This window comes from Leopardus geoffroyi, chromosome D1 (assembly GCF_018350155.1).
Source record: "Leopardus geoffroyi isolate Oge1 chromosome D1, O.geoffroyi_Oge1_pat1.0, whole genome shotgun sequence".
NCBI lineage: Eukaryota > Metazoa > Chordata > Mammalia > Carnivora > Felidae > Leopardus > Leopardus geoffroyi.
In genome coordinates, this window is record NC_059329.1 from 63568265 (window position 1) to 63588732 (window position 20468).

At 42.1% G+C, this 20468-nt stretch overlaps 1 protein-coding gene across 6 annotated transcripts in view; it reads left to right on the forward strand.

Moving 5' to 3' along the window:
• DNHD1 (dynein heavy chain domain 1) overlaps window positions 1-20468 on the forward strand; it is a 79777-nt gene that overhangs the window by 3010 nt on the left and 56299 nt on the right. For all 6 annotated transcript variants that reach the window (XR_006714039.1, XR_006714040.1, XM_045484332.1 and 3 more), the window contains exons 3-9: window positions 2303-2476; window positions 7759-7962; window positions 8042-8152; window positions 9707-9863; window positions 18517-18771; window positions 18881-19018; window positions 19157-19208. Coding sequence is in view for 4 of the 6 variants with exons in the window: in XM_045484332.1 (XP_045340288.1) it covers window positions 2303-2476; window positions 7759-7962; window positions 8042-8152; window positions 9707-9863; window positions 18517-18771; window positions 18881-19018; window positions 19157-19208 (1091 nt within the window). In the remaining 2 variants the exon portion in view is untranslated. The remainder of the gene's footprint in view (window positions 1-2302; window positions 2477-7758; window positions 7963-8041; window positions 8153-9706; window positions 9864-18516; window positions 18772-18880; window positions 19019-19156; window positions 19209-20468) is intronic.

Genomic DNA, 20468 nt, shown 5'->3' on the forward strand with positions numbered 1-20468 from the left:
GGTCAAATTTTTTCCTAAAATCTTAAAGCTGTAATGGTGGACAGATAGGTAGGCTCCTGGGGCTCTGATAGAAGCGGACAGTGCTGACAATTTATATCTTCAAGATCCCCAGCAGATCCTTTCTTTTTCCAAGACCTGCCCTGTGCCCTGAATATGTTTCCTGGGAGTATGTAACTAAAGTGAGAATGGACTGAGATACTGGAAAGGAGTCAAGTTCTTTGCTTTTCTCTTTGGACCTAGTGATAAGTCTCTGAGGCCTAGCTAATGTGGCTTAGCTTGCATGAAGTTCTCCAGGTCTGTTCCTCCAGACATCCATTCATTCAATAAGTATCACTGGAGACCAAGTACGTATTAGGAACTGCTAGATGCTGGAGATACAGACATGAACAAGACACACTCATTCTCTTTCTTTGGGGTTTTACAGTTCAGTTGGGGGAATAATATTAAATAAGTTGATGCCAATAAAATATAATTGCAAATTGTGATAAGTGCTATATAATAAAGAGAACACCGCCTTTCCCCTGGCTGCTCCTGTGTGTGTGTGTATGCGTACGGGTGTGTGTGTATGTACATGTAGGGGAAAGCACATCAGAGGCACTTTGGTTTAGATTGAAGTTATTAACAAAATATCTTGTAGGTTATGAGGTGAAATAAGAGGAGAGTTTCAAGGAGGGGGAAGCAGTTAGTATTAAATGCTACTGAAGCAAGTAAAAATCTGAAAAATGTTCATTGGTTTTAGTAACAAGGAGGAGGTTGGTGAGAGTGATTTATTTCAGGCAGTTTTGTGAAGGGGAAGCCAGATTTTAGTGCATTCAGGAGCAAACGGGAGATAAGGAAGTAGAAATCACATTTTACTATTCTTTCATGAAGGTTGGCTTGAAAGGGAGAGAGAGATAATGGGACACTGGTGTCTGGATAGGCCTCCTAAAAAAAATAAGATAGATGTTCGTAGCCCTTACGACAATGCTTGAGAAGTGGGTGTTCAAAAATTTTTTGCACAGTGCATGAATAAATATAGGCTAACAGTAAGAAAAGAAAGAGATTGAAAATATAGCATGAAGAGAGGATAAAGGATCCACTTCACAAATGGAGGAATTAGTCTTACAGAGAAGAAAGGGCATTGCTTCCTCTCAAGTTGATTAGGATGGGATTAGGATGGGAGTCTGGGCAGATAAATGTGTGGGAAAGCAGCTGAACTAGGGGAGGTTAGTTGATGGCCGAGAACCTCAGTTTTCTCTGGGCAGGGAAGGAGGCAGGGAAGGGAATGAGGTGGGGCCTGGCAGGGCTGGGCATGGGAGTAGGTAGAGGTCTGGAATAGCAGCTGAGGGGACTGAAAGATATAGGGTGCCTGAGGACTTGTATGAAGATACCAGAGCAGCATAATCGAGATCAGATACCAGGAATCCTTCGAGGGGCTGATATTCCTGGTTCAGTAATCTTCTGAACCAATTTAGATCATGTAGGACTCTTAACTGTTGAGGAAATGAAACTTCAGTAACTGTTACATGGTTCAAATGTCCCGATCCAACATCAAGGTTATAAGCCCTATTGTTGACATGAACTTTTAGAATAGGATGGCACTGTTATCTCTGGGGTAACTTGTTCTGTTGATCTAGGTTTGGGTCAATTAGTGACATTGCTATATACTTGACTAGTATAGTCCAGGTATTCAGTTTTTGGTTTCTTGGAAAATTAATTTTTATATCAATTTTGTTGGCTGGCGTTGAACGGTAAAAAGACTGAAAGTACTGGTGTAGGCTTGAGGGGATTGAAGAATGCACCATTGGATCCTGGCTGGAAAGGAAAGGATGTGAAACTAGAAGTTAGGTGGTGATGGGGGAAGAACAAGAAAGACTCACAGGCATGGAATCATGCAGAGTTGGAAAGCAGGCATAATGGGGGCAATGGTTAGGAGATCTAGGTTAGGAAGCAGTGGTGGAGAAATCAGGCCTGTGGGCTTGCTAGATGATGAGCTGGGAAAACAAAATATTCCCATTTCATTCAGTATTATATAATAATAGCTTCATAGTAATCATAAGAAGTCCAGAGTGATTATTCATTTGTCAGAAAGGGAAGGGTTGTTCATTGATTGGTCTGTGTGAATATAGCTGCTTGACGGTATTTGCTCGGTATGTGAATACCTTTGGGTATAGGTAGTAGGGTAGGGTATAGGCTCTGACAATACCACATCATATCCTCTTCAGCATCCAATCTGCTCCTCCTTTCACTGGCTAACAGTGGCAAGCTGACTCCTTGCTCTGTCTCTTTTCTCCTGATTTTTTTTTTTTTTTTAATCATACAGGTCTCAGCTTGATACACAAGTTCCTGGAAAGAAAACATTACAGAAGAGAAGCTCTGGCTTCTCATTTCAGACTTCCCTCCTGGGTAGCCAGGTGATGACCATTATGAAGACAGAGAGATACCTGAAGAAGATCCACTTCCTCTATCTCAATGTAGCTCCCAGCCGGCACTTTAGGTAAGTCCAGATGGCTTTTACTCTGGCCACTCCCTGTTTTCCTCCCATGCTATCTCCCACCCGGCTTCCTCTCCTTACCCACTCCTCTTCTGTCCTTTCTCTTCTCTGGCTGCTTCTCCTCTGTCTTCCAGTTTGCCTCCCTCTTCCCTTCTCAGCTTCCTCCTTTCCGTTCTGCACCTCTTCTTTGCTCCCTTTGCTCTCACAGCCTTTTCTACTTTTGGTTCTGTCTTCTTTATTCTGTCCTAAAATGGTAGAAACATTTGGTCGTAGCCTCGGAAGGGAATTTAATGGGGATCTCTTCCAACTCCAGTGCACAAATCTGGTGTTTGAACAGTGAGGGGAAGCTTTGAGTTTCCCAAGGGGCCCTGTTCCTTAGACTGAACCAAGCTCTGCCTTCTTTTAACTTCTACCTTCTGGTCCTGGTTTTAGCTCTGGGGCTATAAAAACAAGTCCCCTCCTTCCACATGACTCAGGAGGTGTTCATTTTCTTCTGTTAGCTCTGAAATTTATGTATGTCTCAAAGCCCTGTTCAAATCCCATCTCTTCTCAGAAATAATAATTACCATTAATCAATTTTTTTTTCCAAGAGTTGTGCTGTTATTATTTCCATACATGAGACGAGCACCCTGAGGCATAAAGAGGTTAAGTAACTTGTCACATACTAAGTGGTAGAAACAGACAAACCTAGCACTGTCTTAACTCAAAAGTCCATGCTCTTCAGCAGCATGTCGTGTACCCTCCCAGAAGGCTCTGTTTCCTACATACACTGCTGTCTTTCTCCTGAGCTTATGTAGCACTAATGGGGCATATCATCCATGCATTTACTGATCAGGTCATTTAACAAGTTCTCACTGAAAGCATTGTGCCAGTTATTAAGCAGTTGTCTTTTGGCTCTTCTCTCACTACTTCATGACACTGGGGCTGAGACTGCAAACTTTACTCCTCCTTTTTCAACTGGCCTCCTGTTAGTTTTTTTTTTTTTTTATGTTTATTTATTTTTGACAGAGAGAGACAGAGCATGAGTGGGGGAAGGGCAGAGAGAGAGGGAGACTCAGAATCCGAAGCAGGTTCCAGGCTCTGAGCTGTCAGCACAGAGCCTGACACGGGGCTCAAACTCACAGGCCAGGAGATCATGACCTGAGCCAAAGTCGTGCTCAACTGACTGAGCCACCCAGGCGCCCCCTGTTAGGTTTGGTTAGTAGGGGGTGCTAGAAGGAGACTGGACAGCAAGATAAGAGAAGGAACTTCCTCTTTCCCTTGCTTGCTCCTTCTGTCAGGATTGGTCCTCCACCCTGGCGGCAGTGGGCACCTTCTGAATTAGCCTCTTCATGATTCTGACGGCACCAGCGCCAGCTGGGTGGCACCTGCCCATCAGCTTTCTGTATCTTGACTGCCCCTCCTCCAAACTCCGAAGGCACTGGTACCAGTCTGGCAGCGCCTCCAATGAAATCCAGGCCCCAGGTCTACAAGCCCCTCCCCCAAGCTCATAGCTTCTGAGAATCCAGACCCCTTCGCTATGTTCCTCTCATTCTCGAGCTGGTATCCATTCCTGCGGTTATTGTATCAGTGCCACCTTGGTGTTCCCTTTCGGCTGTTTGTTTCTTTGACACCTTAAAAAAAAAAAAAAAAGCTCTCTATTAAATTCACTTTGTTGAAATGCCCTGTTTGGTTTCTGCTTTCCTGATTGGACCGTTACTGATATCATGAAAGGAAAGGAGCCTCAAATATGGGATTCTGATATTGCCTTGGTAATGTCCTTGGCCTTGAACAGTACTGAGCTCCATGCAAATGGTGTATAGGGTCCTAGTAATCCATGCCATGTAGTGGCACCACAGTTAATGAAATGATCACTTGTGGCTGACTGTGATGAACTACCTACTGACACCCAGTGGCCAGCCACCACACCTGACCAGTAACAGTGGCGGTGTGGGACGGGATGCTTACTGACTGCAGTGGGGAGCTCACACCAAGAAAATTACAAGCTTAGAACTTTTAAACTATCAGCTCCATCATAATCAGAGAAGCAGCACAATCAAAGATAATTAGGCACACGGAGAGACAAGAAACCATGAGCAAGAGAACTAAAAGGCAGTGAATAATTATAGGACGAACATCTGCCAAAGAAGGAAATCCAGTGAAGTGAGTTTAGCATATGGTGGTGCTTTTCCCCAGAGGCGCCTGTGGATCCCACTATTGGCGATTGTGTGTCAGTTTTACTGTCAGCTCCTGAGCCGAGCTTTGGGTAGACACAGACAGCCAAAGATCAGAGGCTGCAGCTGGGGACCCACACCCAGGAAAGCCATGTTTTCTGCTTCAACCTATAATGTGACCAGGGTACAAACCCAGAGCCCACGGCATTTAATTTGGACTTCCCTGATGTGTCCATACAGATGATTTTCATATTTTACCAGTTTATTTTGCCTTTTTCTAGTTGTTCTCAAGTGAGAGTGTTCTAAATTTCTAGTGCACCATTAGTTAAAGCAGAACCCTGCCCTTTATTGTTTCCTTTTGTTTCTTGGACATGTAATGGGGTTTTGTTTTTTTTTTTCAATGTGTTTGAATTTATCAATTTTTTCTTGGATTTGTCCCAGGTTTTTTAATTAAGTTTTTCATTTTAATTCTAACATAGTTAACATACAGTGTTATATTGGTATTTGTCCTGGATGTTAATTCATACTCAGATAGGAATTTATTTCTTCACTTCCTTAGAGTCTTCATTCAAGTGTCACCTCTCCCTCCCTCCCCCCTCCCCCCTCCCCCCAAAACTCCTGTCCTCCCCTGGCATTGCCAACCTCCTCTTCCTGTGCTTTTCTTCCCCTCTCATTTATTATGTTTATCATCTTTCTTCTTCAATAGAATGAGAGCTCTGTCAGGGCAGGGATTTTTGTTTGTTATGTTTAACAGCATACCCTGAGGGTTTAGAACAATTTGGCATAGAGTAGAGACTCAATAACATTTGTTGAATGAATGAATGAATTATCCAGAGTAGGAACAGGCATGGAGGCAAGTAGATGATGAGTTCCATATAGAACTTGCTGTGTTTCAGTAAGGCAGAGAGCTTGAGGTGTTTGGGAAGCAGTTAAATACTCTCTAGCATCACTTAATACTCCGATTGATCTGAGCCCTTTGAGGGCAAGGACTATGTAGTGGTTATTTTTATGTCCTCATCTCCAATCACAGCACTTGGACAGAAGGGAAACTCGATAAATGGTTTAATTAAATTCCATATGAAGTCAGGAACTGAATTTTTCCTGTTTACTGCTATATCCTTAGTGCCTAGCACAGTCGAATGAGTAACTATGCCCCAAAGGAGCACTCGCTGTGGGGAGTGAGAAGAGTACCCTCTATCCTGACCATGTGCAGGAAGAGTAGCATTTAGGGGTGCCTGGCTGGCTCATTCTGTAGAGCATGGAACTCTTGACCTTGGGGTTGTAAGTTTGGTTGTACAATGTTGGTTGTAGAGATTACTTAAAATCCTAGAAGAAGCAGGAGAAGAGGGAGAAGAAGGAGGAGAAAAAAAAGAAGAAAGCAGCTTTTGAAAAAGAGAAAAGAAGGAGTAGTGTTCATTAAGAAGGTCATAAGGGAAGGAATCCCCATAAGGGAAGGAAGGCTCCTTGGGGGAGCCAGGGTTCAATTAGTACAGGAAACTGTGGGAAACTAAGCAGCCCAGTGGTTAAGGGAGGTGACTTGAGTCAGGTAGATTCAGTTTTAAATCCTATATTCTTTCCTTAACTATCTTGGAAAAAGTTATGGCTCCTCTTTGTTTCAGAAGAAATGGTTTGGGGAAAAAGAGTACTTGGGAAAATCTAGTCACTTTGTCAGAAAGGAAACAAAGTTTTACATGACTTGACTTAGTGAGTTCATTCTGGATCTATCTAAATGTTCTTCAGTCATTTGCTTAATCATGTATTCTAGAAAGTTGAGAGGGAAGAGATAGAAGAGGGCCGTTTTATCTCTTAGGCATTATAGGCATAGGAACTGGGACATCAAAGCTTATAAAGGGCTTTCAAATATACTTAATGCTTAAGTATATTATTGGCTCCAAGTTATGAAAATAAAACTGTAAAATAAAAGTTGATAAATACTTTATTGAATGTGCCCAAACAGCATTATGCTAACCAGTCCCCTGCAACTAGATACAACTATATAAATGGCATTTAGTTTGGGAAGCAGGTGCATTGTGCGAAAGTAAGAGAACTTAGTAGGATTTTAAGGTGGCTCCAGAGGTACTTGAGTGGTTCTTTTGGTTGCAGTTTTCCTCTTTATTTGCCTGTGTCGAGTCTTCTATTCACCCCCTGCTTTTCCCCATTCTCAGTTACTCCCAACAGCACCCACTGATTTTCTCTGCATGTTATTTCAGTACCTAGAGATATACATATTTTATCATTTCTAAGATGTACTTTTTTTTTTTTTTTTACATTTTAACATCTCTGAAATTATGATGCATCTTACAAATTGGTGGAGTATCACATTGGCAGCATTTTAATGTTTCATTTTTTTTTTAATGCTGCAGCTTACAACTGATGGCATCTTAGGTTTGATGGAATGTAAGGTATCTGGATCTGGAGATATGATCTTCTTAGACCTGGTTGGGTGCCTTTTTCTTTCTTCCCTTCCATCTTTGGCTTCCATTTATTCTTAATATTTATTTCCTTGGGGCACTTGGATGACTCCATTGGTTAAGGGTCCGGCTCTTGATTTTGGCTCAGGTCATGATCTCACGGTTTAGTTCGTGGGATGGAACCCTGTGTGGGGCTCTGCACTGACAGCAGGGAGCCTGCTTGGGATTCTCTCTCTCTCTCTCTCTCTCTCTCTCTCTCTGTCCCTCCCCCACTTGCTCTCTCTCTCAAAATAAATAAATAAACTTTTAAAACATTAATAATATTTGTTTCCTTTTTTGAGTTTGAAGATCATTCTTTTCTCTTTCCCTTCTTCCCACTTTCTTCTGCCTTCATTCCTGCTGCCATGTTTCGCCTCTCCATCCTTCTTTTGTCCCTTCCTGACGTCTGCAGGAGTTCCCAGGGCTCCTGCTGACCAGAGCTCTTTTCTTTTTTTTTCAACGTTTATTTATTTTTGGGACAGAGAGAGACAGAGCATGAACAGGGGAGGGGCAGAGAGAGAGGGAGACACAGAATCGGAAACAGGCTCCAGGCTCCGAGCCATCAGCCCAGAGCCTGACGCGGGGCTGGAACTCACGGACCGCGAGATCGTGACCTGGCTGAAGTCGGACGCTCAACCGACTGCGCCACCCAGGCGCCCCTGACCAGAGCTCTTTTCTAAAGGCCCTACAGCCTGGTGGTGGTGCCACCCAAGAAGGTGAACCCTGAGTACTACATCTTCTCTCCCTTTGGGATCCTGCATGTCCATCCTGTGGAGGGCAGTGAGACGATCACACTGGGCACCTGGCACCGCCATTCTGTCCTCTGGCAGCAGCTCCAGTCCATCCCGTTCTTCAAATATTGCCTCTTATACAAGGCCTTGGCTTGGTAGGTGGTGACAGTGTGGGATGTGGGGAGAAGTGTTGTGGGGAGCAGTAGCATGCTGTCGCTGCCCTCTGGTCTGTAGTTGGAAGAGGAGTGTGAAGTTGCACGGGCTGCACCGGCACCGGACTTTCCTAGGGAAGCATCTGCTCTTTGCTGTGCCCCACTTTGGAGCTGGGCTTCTGCATATTAGCAGGTAAGGTCTTCAAAATACAATGTCAATGGACCTTTTGAATTATTGTTACAAAAAAACAATAACATGTTCCTTGTAGAAGGTTTGGAAGACATGAAAAAGCACAAAGAGAAAAAAATCTTTAATCTTACCAACCGTAAATAACCACGACAAACATTTTGCACATTTCCCTTCTGGTCTTATTTTCTATCACATATACGTATGTGGTCATACTTGACATACTGTTAAGTAAGCAGTTTTTTTATGAATAATGTATCTTGAGCATATTTTCATGTAATTAGGTATTCCTACATCACCTTGCCCCAGACCACACAATTATTGAGTATTGGATCTAGGGATGTAACTCAGGTACCTGAATTCAAATTCTCTGCTCTTCCCATGGTACCTTTTGGGTTCTTTTTTTGAAGAAAAGCTTAGTTATTCCTGTTTTCAGTACTTTCTTACTTATCTTGCACTCCTCAGCCACTCTAATTCTCTTCAGTGATAGAAGTTGCAAACTCAGATGCCCACAGGGCCTGAGCCGGAGCTATGGAAGAAACGTAGTGGATTAGGTGCAAGACATGAGGGAGCAGGGGAATACAGTCTGGAGACTGGATCTAAATAGGACAGTCACTACTGAGTTCCAGTTGTCTGTTGCCTCTGGGAATATGGGTACAGCATGCCAGCTGCCTTGTTTTTCAGGATTTCCTGGAAATCCACATTTTGTTGTAAAATGTCTTAATTTTACCTGCTTAACTCAAATTTTTATTAAAACAGTGTGCTGGCCAACTCTTACTGGAACATATGAAAACATTTTCAGTCTGAATTTGACCCACGGGTTACTAGTTTGAAACCTTTGCTCTGGGAATCCTCCAGTCTAGCCTAGTCATCATAGTGTAATTAAAAGCATAAGGGCTTGGAGACTGGACAGATCTGAATTTAAATCCTGAACCCTAGCAAGGACTTTACTCTTTGAGCCTCGTTTCCTGATATAAAAACTAGGGATAAACATTTCTACCACGCAGCTATAGTGAGAATTAAGTGAGATTGTGAATATAAAGTACCATGTTCAATGCCTTTTAATAGGTGCTGAATAAATGATACCCATTATGATCACCTTTTGCTTATTGGGGATCTTTCGTCTTTTTCAAGGATTTTTAGAGATGTAGAATTCTCATGGAGAGAGTAGATAACAGAAGCAGGTTTTCTCAGGGATGGTCAGCCCATAGAGAAGTTAGAGGTTCCTCACCTTTGATCCTAAAACTGATCTGCCCATCTAGATTTTTTGGGCCCTTAGGCCTTTCAAGGAGACACTCTCCTGGCAGAAAGGTCAGTCAGTAGAAACATTTGCACATAACTCCAGGCCTTTCCCAAAGCATTCCCCGGCCAGCAACTTCCTCAGCTTGAATTCTTCCAAAGAATTCTCAAGAGGAATCTGTCTCTGTAGGTCACCAGGAATATTAGAATCTTTCTAAATCTTTGCTTATTCTGCGGTGTGCTGGGCTAGGAAGAGGTCGGAATTGTTCAAGGAAAGAAGGCTGAGATGCCGGCTCTGACAAGCTTAGCCATTGATTGCAGGCTTCTGCAGGAGCTGCGCTCTGTATCCTGGCTCCCCCAAGACCCCGATCAATGCTATGGGCTGCTGGACCTGCAACGGGCTCTAGCCAAGGAGAACCACAAGGCTCTGCAGCTGCTCCATCGCTGCCTGCACCTCTGCACATCCATCCTGCACCTGGTAAGAGGCTGCAGTGCAATTTATTGTGAACCTTTTCCCCAAGCTGAGCTTGCCAGAGGCCCAGTCTCCTCTTGGCTCACACTTCTCCTGGGATCCCCTGTGTGGTCTGGACTCTGAAGTTGGCCCAGAGTCATTGTCCTGCCCGGCACCAGCAGTCTCTGTTGTGGGGTGGATGGATCAATTACAGATGGGCAGAGGCTTGGACCCAACCTTTTCCCTAAGGGTTGGTCCTGGCCTTGAACAGGGAGGAGAAGGAACATAGCAATGGTTTTTCTTTAGCTGTTTGTGCCAGGGGCATTAGGGAATTTGAAAGTTGGAGTCTGGATCTTTTATGCTACTAGGCTTATCTTTGAACCTATTTTGAATCTTCAATAGGCCACTGTGGCTGGTAGAAGCATCCGGTGATGGAGTCCTTCCTAATTACGCCTACTTTGCATCTGTGGTACCTGCCCTCTGCCTAGGGCTCCTGGAGGCCCTGCTACATGTTCCTGTCACTATAATTTGCTGTCTGTCGGGTGGGGCTGGATATTTACCCAGTTCTCTGGCTGATCGCCGTCTCTAGGTAAACTAGATCTGAGAGAGATCTAGTACGTGAGAAATAATGTGCGAGAAGCCCTAGGTAGATTCATACAGGGAAATGGCCTTCAGCCTCCAGACAATAACAGCTGGACCTGACACTGCACTAAGCTGAATGGGGCCGAAGATGGGGGCAAGCTATTCCATGGCCTTTCTGTACCTCCCAGTTCCTAAATCCCACTCTTGTTTTAATGTTACAAAAATATTAAAATTTTTTAATAGTAGTTTACTTTGGGGGTGCCTGGGTAGCTCAGTTGGTTAAGCATCCAACTCTTGATTTCAGCTCAGGTCATGAGCCCATGGTTGTGGGCGTGCTGGGCATGGAGCCTGCTTAAGATTCTCTCTCTGCCCTTCCCCTGCTCGCTCCCTCTCTCTCTCTAAAAATAAAAAATAAATAAATAAAAATAGAGGTTTATTTTGTCAGTTAAGGTAAATTTTGCATGCAGTAAAAAAATTGTAAGTGTGCAGTTTGTTGAAATATTTACATGTATATACATCCATGTAACCACCACCCAGATCAAGATGTAGAACATTTCCAGCACCTCAGCAAGCTCCCTGGTACCTCTCCTGTCAATACCCCCACAAAGGTAGCTACTACTCTGATCTCTGTCACCATAGATTAATTTAGTCTGAATTTGAATTTCATATAAATGGAATCAACATTTTTTTTTCACTCAACATTATGTTAGCAAGGTTTATCCATAATCTTCTAGGAAGCAGTGGTTCACTCTTTTGTATGCTGTGTAGTATTTCCTGTATGAATATACCACAATTTATTCTCCTATCAATAGATATTTGAGTTTGTTTCAGCTTTTGCTGTTATGAATAATGCTGATGAGAACATCTTTTTTTTTTAAATTTTTTTTAATATTTATTTATTTTTGAGACAGAGAGAGAGTATGAACAGGGGAGGGTCAGAGAAAGAGGGAGACACAGAATCTGAAACAGGCTCCAGGCTCTGAGCTGTCAGCACAGAGCCCGACGCGGGGCTCGAACCCACGGACCGTGAGATCATGACCTGAGCTGAAGTCGGACGCTTAACCGACTGAGCCACCCAGGCGCCCCTGCTGAGAACATTCTTGTGCATGTCCCTTGGTGGACATAAGCACTCATTTGTTTGGAGTATGTGTTCTAGGAGTGAAACTGCTGGAATAAGGTACATGTCTGTTTTATAGTACCAAACAGTTTTCTGGAGTGGTTGTACCAGTTTGTATTCCCCCAACAGTGTAGGAGACTTCCAGTTGTCCTATGTTCTCATCAACCTTTAGTATTGTCAGGGTTTTTAATTTTAGTCAAACTGGTATATAGTGGTATCTCATTGTAGTTTTGTTTGTTTGTTTGTTTGTTTGTTTGTTTGTTTTAGAGAGAGAGCACATGCAAGCAGGGGAGGGGCAGAAGGAGAAGGAGAGAGAGAAAATATCAAACAGGCTCCACACTCAGTGCAGAGCCAGATGCGGGACTTGATCTCACAACCATGAGATCATGACCTGAGCTGAAATCAGGAGTCAGACACTTAACCGAATGAGCCACCCAGGTGCCCCTCACTGTAGTTTTAATTTGTGTTTCTGTGATCACCAAGGTTGTTGAGCGTCTTTTCATATGCTTATTGGCTGTTTTGGTACCTTCTTCTGTGATGGTCTAAGTCTCTTGTTTATTTTTAACTGTTGTCTGTTTTTTTCCTATTAATATGTAAGAGTTCTTTAGATAGTCTAGATATGCATCCTGTATCAAATATATATATATACATATATACATATATATACATATATATATATATATATATGTGGCTTACCCTTTTACTATTTTAATAGTGTCTTTTTTTTTTTTTTAAGTAAGCTCTATACCCAACATGGGGCTTGAACTCAAGGCCCTGAGACCCTGAAATCAAGAGATGTATGCTCTACCAATTGAGCCTGCCAGGTGTCCCTTAATGGTGTCTTTTGATTAACAGAAGTTCTTAATTTTCTTGAAGTTCATTTTGTCAATCTTTTTTGATTAGTGCCTTTTGAGTCCTGGTTTAAGAAATCTTTGCCTGCCCCAGAGTCATGTAGATATTTCCTTGTTTTCTTCTAGAACTTTTATTATATTTTCTTTCACATTTAGGTCTATAGTACATTTCAAATTAATTTTTATGTATGGTGTGACATAAGAGCCAAGTTTTATTTTCCCCATTTATTGAAAAAAATATCCTTTCCCCACCTAATTACAGTGGTGTCATTTTCTTAAATCAGATGACTGTATATGTGTGGGTCTGTTTCTAGACTGTCTTGTGTCTGATTAGTCTGTCTTTTGGTCAGTGTCACACCATCTTAATTATTGCAGCTTTGTGGTACGTCTTGATATCTGGTATTATAGGTTCTATAACTTTTTATTATACAAGATTTCCCTGGCTGTGCTAGGGTCTTTAAATTTCCATATCAAGTTTAGCTTGCTAATTTCCACAAAATAATTTGCTGGGATTTTTTTTTATTGGCTTGTTTTAAAAATTTTTTTTTTTTAACGTTTATTTATTTTTGAGACAGAGAGAGAGCATGAACGGGGGAGGGGCAGAGAGAGAGGGAGACACAGAATCGGAAACAGGCTCCAGGCTCTGAGCCATCAGCCCAGAGCCCGACGCGGGGCTCGAACTCACGGACCGCGAGATCGTGACCTGGCTGAAGTCGGACGCTCAACCGACTGCGCCACCCAGGCGCCCCTATTGGCTTGTTTTAAATTTGTATATCAATTTGAGGGAGAATTGATATCTTAATATTTCATTTTCTAATTCATATACATGGATCTCTTCATGTATTTTGATTTCTTTAATTTCTCCTACTGAGGTTTTATAGGTTTCCTGTAGAGGTCTTGAATATATTTCATTAGACTTATTACTAGATATTTGGTATCTTTTTATTGCTATTGTAAATGGTATTTTAAAACATTATTGTTTTCTAATAGTTGCTACACCATACACAAAAATTAATTCATGGGGCGCCTGGGTGGCGCAGTCGGTTAAGCGTCCGACTTCAGCCAGGTCACGATCTCGCGGTCCGTGAGTTCGAGCCCCGCGTCGGGCTCTGGGCTGATGGCTCAGAGCCTGGAGCCTGTTTCCGATTCTGTGTCTCCCTCTCTCTCTGCCCCTCCCCCGTTCATGCTCTGTCTCTCTCTGTCCCAAAAATAAATAAACGTTGAAAAAAAAAAATTAAAAAAAAAAAAATTAATTCATGGTATATAAAAGACTTAAGTGTGAAAAGAAAATCCAAAAAGCTTTCAGAAGACCATATCACATGTTTATTATCTCAGGGTTTCTTAAGATATTAAAAAGTGTAAACCATAAAAATATCAAGACATTTGTCTGTACTAAAATTAACTTTTTGGGGTGCCCAGTTGCTTGAGCGTCCAACTTTGGCTCCGGTCATGATCTCATGGTTCGTGAGTCCGAGCCCCACGTGGGGCTCTGTGCTGATGGCTCAGAGCCTGGAGCCTGCTTCAGATTTTGTGTTTCCCTCTCTCTCTGCCCCTCCCCAAATCATGCTCTCTCTCTCTCTCAAAAATAAATAAACGTTAAAAAAATTAAAATTAACTTTTTAAAAAGCACCATAGGAAAAGTGAAAAGACAAGCAAACGCAACATGTAGAGCCACTTTCTGTGCTGCTGTGTGGAATGGAATGGAACTTGTCCCTGTTGGCAGTCACCCCAAAGGTGAGGGGTGGCACAGGGGAGAGGGAAAAGGAGTAATCATCCCAAATGGCAACTGAATTGTTATAGAGCCAAGCCTGTACTCTGTGCTAATAAAAGCATCCTGCTGCCCAATAAATTGTAGCATTATTAAATAACTAAAATAGATTTGAAACACTAAATAAATAATGATATAAAATGTGAGTGTTTGGTAGATAACCTTTATCAATTTTTAAGGATGTTCCCATCAATTCTTAGTTTGCTAAGAGGTTTTACCACGAATGGGTGTTGAATTTTGTCCAGTGATTTTTTTTTTCTGATTCTGTTTAAACGATTATGGGAATTTTTCTCCTTTAGTCTAATATGGTGAATAATTGGTGTTACACCAGCTTTGCATTACTGGGACAAACCCATTTTCTTTTTTTCTTCTTACTTCTTTTCTTGTATAACTTTTTATTTTGATATAAGTTCAAATTTATTAGGAAAGTTGCAAGGATAGTATAATAAACTCTCATTTACCTTTTACCCAGATTATTAGTTTGTCTTATTTATCATTTCTGCTCTTTTTCTTTCTCTATGTGAGTATACATTATTTTCCTGAACCATTTGAGAGTTTTAAGTTGCACATGGTAAGTTCCCTTACCCCTAAATATGCCAGTGTGTTTCTCTTTAAGAACAAGGACATTTTCTTCCACAACTCCAGTGCAATGATCAAACATTAGGAGATTTCACTTGGATACTATTTTGTTATCTAACCCATAGTCCTTCCTAGAAATTTGCGAATTATTCCAAAAATGTCCTTTATAACTGGTTTTTTTGTTGTTGTTTTTTTGTTGTTTTGTTTTTTGTTTTTGTTTCAGGATGCAGTCCAAAATTGTGCACTGCATTTAATGGTCACTTCTCCATAGTCTCTTTCATATGTCACAGTTCCTCTGCCTTCTTTTTGGCTCCTTGTCTCATGGTGGGACAGCCGTACAATAGGGTCTTCATTCCAAAGCCTCCTCCCCCTCTACATCAGAACAAGAACAGCCTTTGCTGAGCTCTTGCTTGGCACTTTCCCCTTTCCTGTTTTGCTTCCCTCTTTCCCTTGGAGGTTTGTTTCCTGAAGATCATTCTTTTAATAAATCACATTTCCCCAAATTCCTCTCTCAGGCTCTTCTTCTAGGGAACTCAGTCTAAGAAAATGTATATATTAGACCAAGCTCACTCATTGTTCTGTGCAAATATTCTACCACCACAATAATTTTTTTAATCCACCTTATCTTTCAGTTTCTGAGAGATGCATGTTAAAAACATCCCCTCCTATGACGATGGATTTGTTCATTTCTCCTTGATGTTCTTTCATTTTGCAACATGTATTTCAAAATCATGTTGTATGCATAAAGATTCATAATAGTATTTCTTGGTGACTTTATTGCTATGAAAAGTCTGCATTCTGTTACTACTTTTCTGCTAGAGTTCTCTTTTGTTTGAGGTAAACTACATCAGGCATTTGCTCCATGTATCTTTTTCTATTAGTTTGTTTTCAACCTTCCTTTGTTACTTTGTTTTATGTGTATCTCTTACAAATAGCTGGAAGACATTTAGTCTGAGAGTCTATGTCTCGCAATAGATTTATCTCATTTATTATGATGACTGATAGGTTTGGACTTATTTTTTCCATCTTATGTTGATGTTTTCTATTTCCTGCAATTTCTGGTTGATTCTTCCTTGTGTTTCTTGTCTCTTGGTGGGTTGTTTACATTTTTGGTGCCATTATTGTCCTCTAATGATTTGGATGTTATACATTTTATTTTTCTCATAGTTGCCCAGGAACCACTCAATGCCTATTCATCCTTCTTAGTTTTAGAATCTTGACTGTTTCTTTTCATAAACTTGTAGCTGGAGGAAACCACTTAACTCTGTTCAGGGCAATGAAACATAAGTGGAAGTCACCGAGAAAACTTTTTAAAAGAGGCATATCTAACCGGGATGTCATAGTGAGCATTTACTCCTGACTTATTGTCTGACCCTTGGATGAAATTTTTGGTGATAGAGAAGCTTGTACACAATGATAAAGGCAAAAGTCATATTAAAGATGGAGGAGAAGGAACATAAAAGGAGCTTTTTTTTTTATGTTTTATTTTTGAGAGACAGAGAGAGACAGAGCGTAAGTGAGGGAGGGGCAGAGTGAGGGAAAAACAGAATCTAAAGCAGGCTCCAGGTTCTGAGCTGTCATCACAAAACCCGATGCAGGGCTTGAGCCCCACCAACAGTGAGATCATGACCTGAGCCAAAGTCGGACGCTTAACTGACTGAGCCACCAGTTGCCCCAAAACGAGTGTTGTTTTTATCGATACTGTTGGGCCAATATACCATTAAGGGATTTCTTATTGCATTAAATAAACTTTTTACTTGCTTAAACCGCACTTTTTTCCAGTTTTCTCTCACTTGCAGCTGAATCCATATGTAAGAAATGTATACACCTGCTCAAAAGATGTAGCTGTTCCATTTACACTTTTATAACAATGTCTCTCTCATGTCTTTTTCTAAAAGCACTTTGTCAGAAAGGCCTTCTCTGGGTCACCCATTTAAACTTGCAAACCCCCACTATCACTAGCATCCCTGACCCCTTTTTCTACTCTGTGTTTCCTTTGCTCATAGCACCTATAACCTTTTTACGTAGAATATAAATTACTTATTTATTATTATATATTATTATATTATATATTATTGTATTTCTCCCCCCACCTCCAAGAGGGTAGGGGTTTTTATTTGTTTCATTCACTGATATATCTGTAGTGCTTCTTATAGGTTATGTCATATAGTAGGTGCTCAGCGAGTGTTTTGAGTGAATGAATGCCAAGTGTGCATTTGTATCCATGTCTTTCTCCCTAGCAGAATAAGAACCTTTACTGTATTCTAATTTCCTTTCTCTCCTCTCTTCCTCTCCCCACCCTCCACCCTCCCTATTCCACTTATGTTCAGATCTACTGGAATTTATTTCTGGATTGTTATGAACATTCTTGTTTTGTAGCCTGCTCATTTAGACCTGGCAATATGTTTTACAAACGTCTTTGCTCATCAAAGCTTCTTGTAGCTCTTATATTCATTTTCCTCTGTCAAAAATATACTGTTGTTTGTTTTGTTTCATTTTTTTCAGAGAGAATCTGTGGATGGTAAATGTTTAGAGTCTTTGTATACCTAAAAATGTCTTTATTCATCCCCAAATTTCAGTGTGATACTGTGGCTAGATACAGAATTACAGGTTAAAAAAATTCCTCAGAACTTTGAAGGTATTGAAGATATTGCCCCTTAGTGGTGAGGCTTTAAAAATGTATACTGATTACATACTTGTGTAGTAATTATTGTTGCTTTGTGTATGGTTTTATCCTAATTGGCACTCAGTAAGCCCTTTCAGCTTGAGTGATACATTCTTTTTATATGTCCTGTGGAACCACCTGTGCCAGGCATTATGTGAAGCAATAAATGCAATAAGATGTGACAGAGGCCTCGTCCTTGTAGAATTGCCAGTGCAGTGCACGAGTGACACGAGTAACTAGCTAGTGGTGATGCGTCGCACTATGGGCTGTGAAGTGGGAAGCACTCAAAGTATGGAGGGTATTTCTAGAGCGTGAAAGAGAACCTCTTGTCAAGCCCAAGGGCACATTTGTGTATGATGTGTGGCTCAGGCCTCAAGTGCCTTATGTCTGGGTCTCAGAAGACTGCGGTTTGAGCTCAGGTTGAGCAGAATACAATCTAATCACAGAGTCTACTGAGCATCAAAACAGACAGGAGAGCTTCAGGGACAGAAGGTCCATCTGGCCAAGCATGTCTTCCTGGTGTCTCCCCTCTGTTCCTCAACAGGACAAATCCTGAGAGGTGGCAACTGTCAGCAACCTCCCAGATGTGAGAAAGAGCCACCAAGAGGCTCTTAGACTTTTATCCCACATTCTTCATCCCCCAGTGGAAAGCCTCTGTCAGTGCCCCGAGACAGCATCTGCTGTCACGTAAGGAGTATTATGCTAGCCATCAGGCCACACCTCCCAGCCCTGCTGATTGGAATCCGTGTCCTGGAATTATTGCCGAGCCCTACTTATCCAATCTTTCTCTTCTTTTGTGTAGCCTGTGTGTTAGTAAGCTTCTCTGTTTACACACGCACACATTTTCTCTCTGAGTTCGATCCTTGGGGCCTTTAGCAGACAGGCCTGGCCTATCAAATTAGCACTGTGGCCTCTCAATGTATGTTCTCCATTTTGCATCTTCTCTGGTCACTAAAGGATTTTGGGGGCTAATCTCTACCAAAAAGCAGCCTTCCGTGGGTATATCGAGGTGCTAGGTTTCAGACTCTGAGACCGGAGAGTTTTGCACAGGCCAGCGGGTAGCCAGTTTGTTTTCTTTTCCCTTTGTCCAGTGAGTTTTCCACTCTCTATTCTGACAGGTTCACGAGGATACGTATCACATGCAACAGGGCCTGCAGGAGCGGCTGAAAAACTGCAAGAGGATCAGGACTGACCAACTCTCGGTGTATCTTCAGAAGGTACAGGGCCAGCAGCTGGAGCAGAAGCTGAGGCAGACAGAGGCGTGGTGGCTGCGGCTGGGACAGTTGGCCCGCCTGGTGGACCACATGATTGGCCAGAACCTTGTGTCTATCATAGAGGAGGAGATAACCTCCTTCGTGGCCAACATCCTGCAGGTAAGGGAGTGGATGGCATGTGTGGAGGCGGGACAGGCAGTCAAGGCCACATGGCAGACAGCAGATACTGACCTGTAGCCCCACGAGCTGTCATGACCTTTCTTGACAGGCCCCAAGGCAGAATCCCTTTCTCTCAGCAGAGCTGGTCTTTGACGATTGTGGCCAGCTGTCTCATGAGCCATGTATCGAAAACATGATCCAGATTCTAACTGGGGGCCTGCAGTCTGTCAAGGCCTCTGCCCTGAAGGTATCCTGGACTGGGCAGGGGGGCTGGCTGCAGGAATTCCCAATTCTAATCCCCTGTGTAATCAGAAGTTCTCAGCCTGGTCTGAACTTAGTTCCTTGTTTTCTGTTTCTGCCCCCCTCTACCTGCCTTGGTGTGAAGGTAATGCAATCTACAGACCTGAAGACCCCCTGGGACTCCTTGATTTCTGAAGGTATTTAAGTAAGGAGACACAGGCAGGCAGGTAGGAAGGGTGGAAGGAGCAGGGAGAGTCACATGCACAGTGCCAATGGCATGGCCACAGAGTCAGGCCTTAGGTGTGGAGGGAGCAGCTATGACCTGGGTACTGCACACAGGTGTGGGGGGCGGGGGTTAGAGAGTGTGGGTGTGTCTTTGCTCACTCATGCCTGTGCTTGTGTGCACGTGTGTGCATCCAGTTGAGTGGAATGAGAGGTGTGTAAAAGAATGTAAGTACATTGTCCTTCCTCTCGTTCATTCAAACTCCGTGAAATTACTCTCTAATGTCATAATGGCATTTTGTTTACTATTAAATTTGATTGCCAAGTAAATTTGTATTTACTTGAAGAACTCTGCTTATTTGATATTTGCTTTATTTCAGACAACTCTTTTTCATTTCATGTAAGATAATCTATTAGTATTGAGCTATTATGGTGACCAGTTATTACTGGCTTTCAGTCCTCAAACTTGTTAACAATCAGGGAGGAAATACATGTTCACATTTCCTTTATTTGCAATACTAACCCAGTTACAGATAAAACTATTACATGCATTCAGGCACATCTGACATGTAAGTACTTAACCCCCACCACCGCCTTCACTCAACTAGTATGTTTTCAGCAGGATGATTTAAAGACATGAAGTTGGGCGCCTGGGTGGCGCAGTCGGTTAAGCGTCCGACTTCAGCCAGGTCACGATCTCGCGGTCCGTGAGTTCGAGCCCCACGTCGGGCTCTGGGCTGATGGCTCAGAGCCTGGAGCCTGTTTCCGATTCTGTGTCTCCCTCTCTCTCTGCCCCTCCCCCGTTCATGCTCTGTCTCTCTCTGTCCCAAAAATAAATAAACGTTGAAAAAAAAAAAATTAAAAAAAAAATTTTTTTTAAATAAAGACATGAAGTCAATTTTAGGAAATAGATGACAAGGAAGTGGAAGGTTCATTGAAAGCAGCACATGTCTTTTACAAATCACACCAATTGGGGCATATTTGTTCTCAAGTGCATCTAGGTTAAATGGTAGAGACTATTGATATTTGTTTTACATGGTCAGTGGAAAGAGGTAGGGCTCTAGAACCAAACACATTAGTTTACTAGCCTGTAAAATGGGAATTAGGTATTTTTGTTAAAATACCTAACTTGCAGCATTAAAAGAGGTGATATGTCTAGTATAGTGCTCAGCACATAATGATACATGCTAAAGATAGTAACTTCTTAGCATTATTAGTATTAAGGACTGAGGAAA